The sequence below is a fragment of the Seriola dumerili genome, unplaced genomic scaffold (assembly GCF_002260705.1).
Source record: "Seriola dumerili isolate Sdu_G_001 unplaced genomic scaffold, Sdu_1.0 BDQW01000138.1, whole genome shotgun sequence".
Taxonomy (NCBI): domain Eukaryota; kingdom Metazoa; phylum Chordata; class Actinopteri; order Carangiformes; family Carangidae; genus Seriola; species Seriola dumerili.
In genome coordinates, this window is record NW_019174393.1 from 16,649,052 (window position 1) to 16,662,646 (window position 13,595).

A 13,595-nucleotide genomic window follows, 5' to 3' on the forward strand; every position below is an offset into this window, starting at 1 on the left:
TTTTATCCTTCAAAATGACGGGCTCGGGAAAAGCCACGACCAGAGCAAAACGTCTGGAATGTCACTGATGACCTGACATCCCCCAAAACCTGTAATCACGCGCTGTTGTTTGTGCACACGGAGTCTTTGAGTCTTTCTGGCTTCACTTTGATCTAGACGTCTCATGCTTCATTGAGTTGGGCTGTTTGTTTGATTGACCTCAATTATTTCTGTTACTGAGAGAAAAGAAGGAGGGAAACTTTCTTTCCAAATTAGGATATCCACTATTTGAAGCCTAAAATGTAAAATCTGAATAATTTTCCAAACTTTGGAGGGATCCTCAGTTACTAAATCACGAGCAAAATAATTAGCAATGTTAAACAAACAATCACATTTACCACAGATGTGACTCAACACAAGGATCAGTCCTGTAAAATAAGATGCACTGTGAACTGTGACACCGAAGTCTTCAATCTGCAGCTGGCAGAATCCGACAAACAATAGGATTTGTGTGTGCCAGCGGTTTGTGTTTTGATGCTGTGTTGCCTGGTTTAACCTCTCATCCTTTAAGTTCGTGGGTAGAAACTCCTGACCAGCTGCACAGATGTCCACTGACTGTAATTAAAGGACAATGAAGACATTTGCAGTCTTCCCTCTTCACAAACATAAGGTTTAAATTCAACCAGCTCTTTTCCGTTGTGTAGGTGTTATATGAGAGTAATATCGGAATAGGATTATGAATGTATATAGAACGCACAAAAAGGGGGATTGTAAGAGATGATGATGGCAGCCCGCAGACATGTAAACAAAGAGCCACAGATGCTCCCTGTGTCCGGCTGTCAGCACTGACCTTTATCCTTCGCTACATGAAACCAGCGCAGGGCAGGGATCCCCCAGTAAACACAAATACACTCACATCAGCACATATACACCAACTGGAAACACACTCACACCACAGCTGCACAACAGTAGCCTTCAAAAACTCTCTAGTCCTGCAGCTACGCTTTAACTATCCTCCACTGACACCATAGCAGACCCTGCAGCCTGCTCTTTCTCTAATATTACAAAGAGCAGCTAATCCACTTTACAATAGCATAACATAGCATACAGTGTAACAACAGTCTGAGTGTTTTCCACTTCCTGAAGAGGGAAAATTTCATTGAATTCCTCTCACATTTAAAGCAGCATTGCAGCAGCAGCAGCAGCAGTAAAGTCAACATTAAATAAAGACTGATACTGCAAAGCAGATGAAGGTTAAATTCCTGGAGGACCAATATTACAAGAGACAAATGTTAATGCACAGATGCATGTGCATACTCGGTCACCCACACGGAGAAAGATTATCTATGCAGAACACACAGCATGTGTGTTCATCTAATGTACCTGATATCTCCTCCAGGCACTGTTTGGCTGTCTTGCTGTAGACCAGCTCTCCCTTGGTGGGGCTGAGGCAGGGGTCGGCTGGGGCCACCATGCTGCAGTCATTTTCTGAGAATGTCCTGAAGGCACAAAGAACACACAGCGGTTATATAGACAGGCTGAAATAGCTGGTACTACAGCCGGTAGAGCTTTTATTGAAGCCGGTGAAAGCTGCTCCAGCTGCATGCATTCATTCATCGTCAAACAATGCAACACAGTGATGTAACATAAGCATCTGCTTGTATGTTGGATTTCACAGATTTAAAATGCATGGCAATCCGCAGACAATTATTTTTATAAGAATAATCAATTTTACAAAGTTCAGCTTTTTGATGATTGTCTGAATCTGTTTTTATCATTGGTTCCCTGCAGGTCAAGGCGGAAACACTCAGTCATGGTGTTGACTGATTATTTCTCTCATCATGTTTCTTGTATTATATTAAAAAAACACCATATGGATGTTAACAAGGTTAAACACTTGATTTTCATCAACTTTAAATTAGCCCCATTTGGTTTAAGTTTAGTGTGGTATCTAAATCATTAAAATCATTAAACATTTAGTATCACATAAAGATATTATGGTCTGTGCAGTGGATAAAATGGTACAGTACTGATAGTGAGTCAGGTAGATGCATGTGATGGGATTAAGGGTTAAAATATTCTAGTTAATAGATTCTAGTGTCGGATTTAGACCAACAGCCAGAATCATTCCTCCTCTGCTTTTACTCTGTGTGTCTGAAATGTTAAGCAAGAACAGAGTTGAAATTTCTGAGTCAGTTTTTGGTGTCGGGGAACATATTCAACAGATGGAGCCCTCTGAAGAGAGGAGGGAGTGGTCTCGGATGAGGTGTTTTCTCTGAGTGCTTTTGAGTATGTGTGCAGGAGTGAGCATGAAACATGTGTTTTGTGTGCATCAGCCTCTCCCCCTCAAGTTTGAGCTGCATCACGCTGCACTGTTTGTTTGCTCATCTGAAGAAACAAGGATAGAGTCCAGTACACTTCAGGAGATCACACAGGCCCACACACACACAAAACCATGCATGTACAAACAGTTAAAAACAGACAAACACACGGTTAAACACAGAGACAGATAAACACTACAAACACAATGAGGTGCACACTCACATAGGAACACACACACACACACACACACACACACACGAAGAAAAGCATGCACTAACTGCAAGCACACGGAAATCCTGAAACACACAGGAAAACTTGCAAACAAAAACACAGACACAAATACGTGCCCTCCCATTGACAACATACACATACACACACGTGTACACACACACACACGCGCGCGTGCACACACACACCAGGGACCGCCGCCACCACCTGCAGAGCTGCAGATAAAAATTGGCCTCCAATTGCGACAGCAGCATCAGTCTGTGACTTTAGCTCATGTGAAAAAGCTTTTCTTTTTTTTTCCCTTCCTGCGAGCTACACTCACCTCAGAGGATTCACAGAGACAGAGACAGAGATATTCACAGCCATTGCTGCATATCACAGTTTGGACCCAAAATAAGAACACAGATATGTGGGGAAAATCTGACTGCTGCAATAACAAGTTAATATTTGCTATAAATTGATCCTGCTGCTTTTGAAGGGACCGGTAACTGTTTTTAATCTTTCTGCTCTGCAGCTGCTGGTTGCATAATGAACAGTGATTCATACTGTGGCAATTTTGTGAAAGCATTTCCATTTGCTGTTTCATTAACAGATAATCTAAGGAGATGGGCGCCACGGTACCACCCACACTGTTTGATCGACAGGTGATTTGTGGGAAACGAAGAAAAACCTAATAGCTCTGAGTAACGTATTTAACCCAGGATACACAGTATGTATCACTACAGTATTTTTATTATTCTGGATTCTCTTTCTAACCTGGTTGGGTCAGCTTAGGTTACAAGGGGCAGAGGAGGACACAGAGGGTACAGTCCGTGTGTGTGTGTGTGTGTGTGTGTGGGGTTTGAAATCAATCCTGCACCCTTACTGCAGCAAAGGCCTACAAGCACACTGGTCTGTTAAGCTTGGCAGAGACAACAGCTTAAAGTGGGCGTAAGAGAAAGAGAAACCGAACAAGACAAAGACGCCTAATTGGGCCGAAAAAACGATGATAAATGGCAGCACAGCAGGAGGCCTTTACGATTCCTGTCAGTATGCTGACGGCTGCGGGAGAGGCCTGCTGCTGAGGGGGAGCATTTATAGCGAGAAAAGAGGCGGATAAAGACGGAAGCTACATAAATATGCTCACAGGGAAATATCTCGACACGTAAGGAAACCTCAAACCTCGTAAGGCACCTCAAAGAGAAACACAAGCTGGAAACACAACCGGTGGTTACATACCATCTTTGGTTCAGTGTGTCGAGCAATGCATTAATATGTGGTGATGACTATCTAAAGGCCTGATCACACCAGCATTTGAGATGGCTACATTTCAAATTTAAGTTGGATCGACTGATATGGTTCTTGATATGGTTCTTCCAGGGCCGATAACGATTATTAGTAATCAAGGAGACTGAAAACCGATATTTGGAACGTGCCAACACAAAACTACTGCTACACAAAGGACTCTTGCCGTGGCGTCCAGGTGTTTCTATTATTATGTCCACGACATCCCCCATAATGATTAAACAGTTGAATCAACAACTGTCTAAAACAATTTCATTACAAACTGAACATTATAACCTTCATGGAGGATTTATTGCAGGACAGTTGTATCAGACTACATCGGTTTTAGACAGATGCTCCTAATAAACTGACAATTGAGTGTATATTAGTATTTATCAGTTGTATGCACAGGCTGCAAAGTGCCTGACTGGACTCAAGCTCTAATAGCCCTCCACTTCTTTTAGCGACTTTCTCTAGTTCATAGTTGTTCACATGCTATTCAGATCTGCTAGTTACTTTAGCTTAGCAGTTCGCACTAGCCCCTCTCTCTCTCTCTCTCTCTCTCTCTCTCTCTCTCTCTCTCTCTCTCTCTCTCTCCCGGTGTGTCTTGGATCAACAGATGAACTTGTTCGTCACAGTGTATTATTGTTGTAACTTCAGTGTAGAGGATTGTGATGTTTATTACATCTTCAGTGATGTCTGCTGTCTTACCTTCTCCTGTTAATTGATATGATGTAGCCTACAATCCTCAGAATAAAATGGCAGGGGGAATAAACGGCCCTGTGTGCTTTGTACGCCCTCCATCCACCCCAACAACCTCCTGCAGATCCCACTGCTGTTAGAAAATGTAGCACTTCTTTCATAAAATAAATAAATAAATAAATAAAAATAAAGTGATTATGATGCCACTACAATATAACTGTGAAAGCAGTTTAGTAGTATATGAAGATAACTTCAAGGAGACAGGGTTGCTAACATCCCAATCATGCAATCAACTGAGAAACTTCTGAGTGTGTATCCATAATCATTAATGATGTTAATATTTTGTTTCTAATGTCCACAACCTGTACTGAAGTGATCGAAAAACTTCCAGTTTGTCTCGCCGAATGTAACGTTGGTAAATTAGTTTTCCAAAAAATTGCTGGTCTCTAAACAGCTAATGTATTTTCTTGTTAATCAATCTAAGGAACATTTGGAAAGGAATGTTTTACTTTAGTGGATCCACTTCTTCCTACACTCAGTGTTTACTTTTTCCTCACTGTGTGGGCTTTCTGTGTTTTTTCAATTTTGGTTCCCTTCTTCATAACTGGCTATCACTCCCCATCTGCCCAGGAAACATACCCGCAGCCGCTTTAACTTGCTAAACGTGTGGGATTAAAGTAGCGCTAACTCTGGGAAGAGGCGCTGCTGAGTGTGGCAGAGCTGACTGTGCACAACGGAGGAGGCAGTGGAGAGAGGGAGAGAAGGGGTGAAGGATTAAGCCTTGTTTAATGGGATTCCTAACTCTCTTTCTCTCCCAGCACAAAGGCATCCCGGAGACTTTGGCGGTTCCTCCGTTTTTTTTTTTTCTCTCTCCTGGATTACCTCTGCTGTCGTAAGAGAAAATCGGCCCTGCTGGGCAGATTTACCCACTTACTGCACCTCTGATGGCTGTAAACGTCAGGGAAGCATGCAGCAGCTGCATGCATCAAAACAACACTGGTTGAATGAAGAGCGGAGGGATGGCTTCCTGAACGCCGCCGATGTCTGGATCCTCACATCAAAGATGAAACCCAGACAGTTAAATAATAGGCTTTGGCAAGCGTCAGGCTGTGGATGTTAATTTGTTCTGTAATGACTGTGAAGAGATGTGGAGGCAAGAGCAAGATGCACAGCGGGGAGTGCCAGCTGATCACTGGGAGAACTCCAGAATTTCATGGGCTGTGTATGAGTGACTGTAATGATGTGTGTGAAGGTGTGCAGGTATGACTTTGAGAAAAAGGGTCACATATATGACCTCTTAGGGGGAAATTGAGTGTGTGGGTGGGGGATGGAAGTAAATGGATGGTTGTGCAACACACACACATACATCTCACCTGTACATGAAGGGGGCCACAGTGGCAGTATTGGGATGGTTGTGCTGCTGCTGCTGAGGAAGCTGAACTACTCCGTTCCCTCCCAGCGCTCCTCCACCTCCACCTCCACTTCCTCCTCCTCCTCCTCCTCCTCCTCCTCCCAGCATCCCACTGGACCCAGACAGGGCTGAGGTGCTGGTGGAAGAGGTCATGCTGGTCCGTTTTCCCTCTGGGCCAGCAATGGAGCGCTGTATGTAGAAACTCCCGCCCTGCTGCCCTCCTTTTGTCAGCTTGCCTCTCTCTCCCTCTCCTCCCCGCATGTTGCCACTGCTGTTTAAGGCGGCCTGACTTTGGGTCTGGGACTGATTCTGAGGCTTTGCTGTTGATGTTGAGGGAGCCTTAAGTCCTGGCTTAGGGATGCCAGTGGAAGCAGAGGAGGTGCCTCCATCTTTCTTCCCAGATGACGGCTTTCCTCCCTTGGGGATGAGACTGGCAATTTTGGAGTTCTTCTTGGTGGAGTCCGCAAATGACTCACGCTCTTCTTTGGGTGGAGAGCTATCCTTAGAAGATTTCCCAGACTTGCTTTTGTCCTCCTTGTCTTTGGACGAGGCCATTGACCTGCTGCCGTTGGCAGAAGCTTTTGAAAAGGAGGGGGACGAAGAGGAGGTCTTGGTAGATGCAGCGAGGGACGAAGCGGAGGTCTTGGCAGGTATTTGCTTAGCCGTAGCACTGCTACTGCCACTGCTGCACACTGAGCTTGTGGGCGTCAATCCATCGTCACCATACTCTGACAGGTCATCCTCCTCCTGCAGAGCCATCTCGGCCACAGACGGTGACGCTCGCGAAGCCGATCTGGGGTTAATCAGGCGGAACTTCTCCAGCATGGACCTCTGGGGTGCACCGCCGACAGCCGACCCAACTTTTGATCCATCGCTGCCGTGTGTTTGAAGTCCTTCCGGGGCCTGGGGTGAAGGGGTGGTGGAGGGCGAGTGCGTCGGGCTTGCCAGCATGGACGAGGTGGCGCTGTGCTTGAGGTTCATGGACTTGCTGCGCCAGGACTTGCCGGCGGTAGGTGAGGGGATGGCAGAGGCCAGCTGCTGCCCACTGAGGCTGGTGGGAACTGTCCCTCCCATACCGCTCCCGTTCATCCCACCGGGTACTGGGATGCCCCTCACCGCTTCTGAACCAGAACACACAAACAGAAATTAGATGAGAGAAAACTTCTAATACGATCATTCTTCCAATTCACAGATTCTTTGTGTTTTTCTGGAATATTTTGTGTATTTTAGATTATTACCTATCCATAAACAACCTATGGACATTGGAAACATTAATTACAGGTGATTCTTAAGTGTCCTGCAATTACTGCAATTCATTTTGATTCTGTTATTCATTCATGCAAGATAAAGTATATCTAAATTTGGAACATTTTTACACAGTAGTCGTATTCACTGTAGTGACTTTGACACAGGTATGGATTTTCCAAGCAAACCAAAAAGTTTGGAGCAACCTCTCAGAATCTTCCTGGATTTATTAGACATGAGACACCTCATTTCCAGAAGTCACAGCTGAATACTCGGCCGACTTCTTCTATGGTTTTACACGCATTACGCTCTAAAGTCAAGTCAAAAAGTGGGAAACTTTCAGAGGATCTCTGTGTGTTGTGTGAAGTTGAGTGCTTATTCCCAGTTGGCAGGATATCAACATCAGGCTGGGTTCAAAGGAAAGATTTCACTGTTATTAATACACTGGTGTCTCGAAGGAGTTTGCACTCAAGTGTGCTGAATCCTCCTGTTCAGGCTTCCCCCCTCCCCCTCTGAATTACACCTACAGAGGCCTGTCACAGCATGTTTGCGGGATTACAGTGGTTATAAGAGCCATCATGTTGTAGGCGTGGCAACAACAACAACACAACAACAAAAAAAAAAGAAAAAAAGAAATCACACCAGCTATGTTAACATTAAGGGAAAGGAAAACATCCACCCCAGGTTCACTGTTGAATGTCATCAGTGTTTGATGATCGGTATGTTTTAGGAGTCTGAGGAGTTATTATTCATTTTCTATTTGCAGCAACTTGAACATGAACCTACCTACTTTTTTTTTTTTTTTACATTTTTACATTTCTGCATTCCCTAGAATTGTTCTCAACAGCCCTGGAAGGATGACTGGGAACGTCCTGCATTCAGCTGTGTTATACAGTAGCAAGAGGAAAGTGAGCTTTTCCACTGGAGAGAAAGCGAACGCTGCAAACTCAACTGAAAGAAAACCCGTTATACATTGAGACTGTCGTGGGTGTAGAAAATCAGTGTCTGTGCCTCTGATCCAGGGATTTCTACCTGTATGATTGTTCATCATTGGGAGAAAATGGCAGACATCGCTGCTTCAGGGACTCGCATCAAAAATAAAACTGATAAAAACGTTTCCTGCTGTCAAACTGAAAATATCAGGACATCACGTCGTCTACATTTAGACATATAGGAGAATCCACAAGGTGCATTACACTGGGTGGATTTTTAGGTTAGACTTCTCATTTGAAGCTAAATTTTTTTTTTTGTTTAACCACTAGCAGCGCCATGGGGAAATGTTTTTAAGAGTTGTTCCCCTGTGTGTTGGTGTGTAACACTGAAGGTAAACACAACTTTTGTTTGTCTATGAAAGCTCCACAGGGCACCTTTCCATGCACAGAAAACGTGCTGCAAATACTCACGGCACGACCAAATACTGAAACACGCTGTGAGTAGCACGGACGACAACGGAAGTGTTTCCAAGGGGACACATAAAAAAAAGCAAAAAAAAAAAAAAAAACGATGAACCCAGCTGGGACGCACTTGTTGCTCAATGCGTTTAACTTCAAAAGTCACAAAGCTTTCCTCACTTTCTTTGTGTCCGCTGGAAACACTTACATTGTCGTGCGTGCTTCTTGCAGCGCGTGTGTCTATATTTCCCTGTGCTGTGTGTATTTGCACGCGTTCTCTTGAGCCGCAGTGCGTTGAGCTCTCAGGGCCACCGTACCTTTCACTAAAACATCCTGATTGTGTGCAGAATGTGTAACTTTTTCAAAACCACAAGAGACATTCAACCATATTCAGTAGAAATATATGAATGAAAATAAGTCAGCAGCAGGAAAACTCACTGACAACTAATGTGAAAGCTACAGTTTGTATTATATGTGAAGATTTCAAACCCTTCTAGACTTTATAACGATGATCGAGTTATCAATGCTGCATTATCTAATGGTAAGTCAAGAACTATTCAAGTATACTGTAATAATTTCCTCAAACAGATCTGTGTCTATATACCTGTAGATGTTGGGCTTTTATCGTGTTTTTTCAAACCTTTCAAGACATCATTTCAGAGTCTAACCACTTATTACATTTGCTGGCATTTACGCCATTACAGGCCTGAATGCTGGGCTATGGTGCATTACAAAGTTGTTTGCCGCATTTTCAGTAAAATGGTGCTTGGCGAATGTAACATTGCGAGCCAAGCAACACACACAAACACCGAGAGCACATAAACATCCGTCATGCGTGTAAAATAAATGTTTTAGCGTTGGCTGCTGAGCGCTGACCTTTACGCACACCCTACTTTTCCTGGCGGGATGATACTCAGTTCATCAGCTCTACTCTTTCCCTCCCTCTCTCTTTATCTTACACACACACACACACACACACACACACACACACACACACACACAAACAGAAGGCTGGCATCTCCTTACATATGTGAGTTTAAAGCCATTTTTGTGAAATAGAGGCAATAAGGAAAGGCAGAATTAGAGATGGGGCGAGAATAGAGGGGAAGGAGATCCAGTGAAAGCATGAAGTTATACACCATTAGACTGAGTGCCTGTCTGGCTGTCAGTCAGCACAGCGAGCCGGGTTCAGCTGGCTGTGAGTCACCTCCAGTCTGCAGTGTAAAGCCTCTTCAGGCAGACGAAGAAGGGGGGTGGGGGGGGGTGGGGGTCTGGCTAGGGGGGTTCAGCTTCAGCTGTGTCTGGGCCGAGACACTTTAACCGGCTTACACTTCTGACAACATTTTCTAAACCCTTAAAACATGCCTGGAAACGCCTCAGTGCACTGTGTCAGCTCCAGAGTGAAAAGTGCAATCTGTCAGGCGCTAACAATACCATGTCTTTACCAGACTATAAATGTCCAGTAATGGCAAGAGGATTTATCCATCGCCACGTCTTCATTTCAGACATGCAATTACTGGGCCCACGTCTGAGTACAAAAGGTAGAGGAGATCACCAAGACAACTGACATTCACGTATCCCATCCCTTTTCTCTATGCATCATATGACTGTAAGTGTAATGCTGATGTCTAATAGCCTGTGTCATACACTGAGGAATGTGCATGTTGTGTTTTTGTTTATTTATTATTAATTTTTCCCTTCACCTCCCTATCTTATATTTCATGTGTGTGAATCTTCTATATGTTTAATGTGTTTTAATACTGGAAAAAAAACAACAAAGAGGTTTAATCATAAAGAAGACGTGCAATTTTTTATTTTTTTTTTACCATACGCCGAGGACTCATTAGGATTACAAGAAAGAAAACTCGCTATTTCTGTGAAACTATTCTATTTATGACAGCAATTCAGGTCTGTAGCCAGTCAGCAGGTGTAAAATTACTGCAGCTGCTCACACGCTGATGGCAATCCTGAACATCTTGTTGAGATCATTTCAGAAAAGAGTTCAACAAAACCAGACGGCTGCTCAAACATACTGGTCATCAGTTTAGTGAACAAAGATAAAATATGATATGAATTTAAACAAAATTCTAGTTAAAGGTCAAAGAGTTGTGCGTCCAACATTTACATACCACGCCTCAGCTATTGTGTTGTCTGTGATCTGACACTCTTTCAGTGGAATGGACTGCACTTCTATAGCGTTTTTCTAGTCTTACTGACCACTCAAAATTTGCCACATTCCCCCATTCACACACATATTCATACATCACACCCATACACTGAGGAAACAGCCGTGAGGACGAACACGTGGTTAGGTATCTTGCCAAAGGACGCTTCGATGCGCGGCCTGGAAGAGCCGGGGATCGAACCACCGACCTTCTGATTAGTGGATGACCTGCTCTTCCCCCTGAGACCTGATCTTTATTTAAAATTGTACTGTATTCAATTATTGAATATCCCATCAAATGGTGTGTTTATTAGGGTCTTACTTGACAACCCACCATCTCAAAAACAAAAGTTTGGCTGGTATGATGGTCTAATTCTGAAGACTGATTCTACATAGTAGGAGTGAGCTCCATATGTGTGTGTGTTGAAGAGTGTGCGTATGTGCTTCAAATTGTAAACTGGACTGTTGTAACTGTTGACTGTACATGTTTACAGCTATGCATCTAATATTGAAGCATGCAAAAGAGTGTGCATGTTCCAGCTCTGAATGTGTGACAGTGTATTTGTACAACAGCAGCCCCCCCCCCCCAGCCCGAACAATGTTTCTGCATATTTAAAAGGACAGTGAACTGGCAGCCACCTCATGTTTTCCTGTTATCAGTTAAAAGGGTGAGATAAGTCAGAACACAGTGGGGGTCTGATCTCAGACCAGCTGAGGTACTATGATTTAATCTTAACCAATAGAGTCCCATCAGGTAAACTTACAAATCACCTGGTGAAGGGAAAAGGCAGCTTTCTTTTGTATTTCTACGTGTGTGCGTGTGTGTGTGTGTGTGTGTCTGGGCTGCCATCTCATACCGATGTAAACATGGATGAAAGAGCATCCCTTCTTGTGTTTCAAAGTGTGTGTGTGTGTGTGTGTGTGTGTGTGTCCTCTGTATTACCCCTCATCTTTAGAGAAAATGCAGTGGCCCTCAAGGCAGTTTATGAATGTGAATGAAAGAGGCTACAAGCATTTGTGTGATCCTGTGTGTGTCTGTGTACGTACAGTATGTCTCTGTTTGTGTGTCCAGTCAATTAACCCCGTCTTTAGAGACCCCCCTCCCTCCACTCCCTCCCTCTTACCAGCTCCCCTTTCCCCATCCCTGAGGCTGTTTCAGTGCGCCATCACATTTTTTCACTGTGTAGTGACTTGCCGTTGCCATGGCAACAGACTCCTCTTCTTCTTCTCTCTCTCTTTTTTTTTCTTTTCCTCTGCGGCCGAGGAATGAAATGTCACTTCTTCTCGACCCTCTGCTAACAAATACACACACACACACACACACACACACACACACACACACACACACACACACACACACACACACACACACACACAAACACAACATGCTGTTGACAACTAAATGCCAGATTCTACGCAGGAAGTCAGAAGCATGACGCCAGGATTTTAGAGTGAAGTAACACATACGCAGACACACACAAACCTGCAGCCGGCTGTGCAGTATTGACCTTGTTTCGGATGCATTCTGTCAGACTCTTAGTTGAACCCTTTCCTGCTCTTTAGCCGCTCCCCACATTACATCACAGTCTCACAACTCATCCTCATCTTTAACAACAAGCAGCGCAATCACCAACTTTCTTCAGTCCAGCTCCACTTAACAACAAAAAACAATGCCCTTTGAGGCTTCAGTTTAGTTGGCTGCGGCCAATTAGATAGTTGCATGGCAACAAGAGTGATGCAATGCTCCTCGTGCCCTTTGAGTTCCTGTTCTCTCTGGTCAGAGCTTCACTGTGTGAGAGCAGAGAAACAAAGCAACACCGTAGTTTTACTTCGTCCTCTTGGAGACACACATTCCTACATATATATGAAAAACCCTCAGAACTTTCATATACAGGCTGCCCCCCCCATTACAGGTCAGACCAGTCAGCATCAGTCATCATTAGAGGTGAAACACAGAGTTACGATATGTATCTGTATCTGTTTATGTCAACAAAAAAAAAATCTGCATTTGTATGTATTTGATTTTATACCAGCAGTGGGCGGGGCCTTCAAACAAACCAGCCGAAGCTGCACGTACCGTAATTAATCAAGTGATAAAACATGATTTGGACTCGGGAACAGTGGAGAAATATGTCTGAAGTTGGTGTGAAGTGTTTATGATTAAAAATTAAGAAGGCTATTGACCAAAAACACTTGAGCCATGTTGAATAGTAGAAATAAAAGTTTGTGTGTGTGGTGGGAGAACGTTCAGATGAACTTAGAGGGTCTTTGATAAAAATCTGAAACTCTCCATCGGCCAGACACAACATTCTTCATTGGATAATGAGGTAAAAAAAAAAAACATCTTCATGCACTGCACAACAAATGTGGTGAACACTTATGAAAAATTATTGAGGATGAACTTGAAATCAAAACTTAGTCCATGGCCTTTAAAATTCCATTGTAGCAACTGAATCATCAGACAAATACAGTAATAAGTCACGAAACAGCGATGTGGTTTGTTTATGTTCAGATGTCATTAACAGTGAATTTACATCCCTGTCTCGTCACCGTGGGCTGAGTGTTTACACAATGGCACAATATTATGTGATGAAAGCAGAGCATAAAAACTACACGAGCAATATAAAGAAAATAAAAGCTTGTAAAGCCACAAGTAAAAATGTTAAAAGGATGTAAGATCAAATAGAGGGAGTGTGACATGACGGGAGCAAATGAAACTACCTGTAAGAGAGAAAATAAACTGGAGAAGATTGATAAAATGGCTTGTGGCAGATACTTCCTGTATCCGTCTGCTCACTGCTTTCGCCCAGAAGCTTCTGGCTGCATCGCTGACATTTCCCCACAATTGATTTTTCTTTCTTTTTCTTTTTTTTTTTTCCCTTTTCTTTTA

At 43.5% G+C, this 13,595-nt stretch overlaps 1 protein-coding gene across 1 annotated transcript in view; it reads right to left on the reverse strand.

Annotated features, from left to right (window-relative positions):
• The window catches only part of nav3 (neuron navigator 3), a 205,652-nt gene that overhangs the window by 79,838 nt on the left and 112,219 nt on the right, over nucleotides 1-13,595 (reverse strand). Inside the window, exons 8-10 of the mRNA XM_022749315.1 lie at nucleotides 6,019-7,026; nucleotides 5,868-5,982; nucleotides 1,363-1,478 (exon numbers count right to left, since the gene is read on the reverse strand). Coding sequence (XP_022605036.1) covers nucleotides 1,363-1,478; nucleotides 5,868-5,982; nucleotides 6,019-7,026 — 1,239 coding nt within the window. The remainder of the gene's footprint in view (nucleotides 1-1,362; nucleotides 1,479-5,867; nucleotides 5,983-6,018; nucleotides 7,027-13,595) is intronic.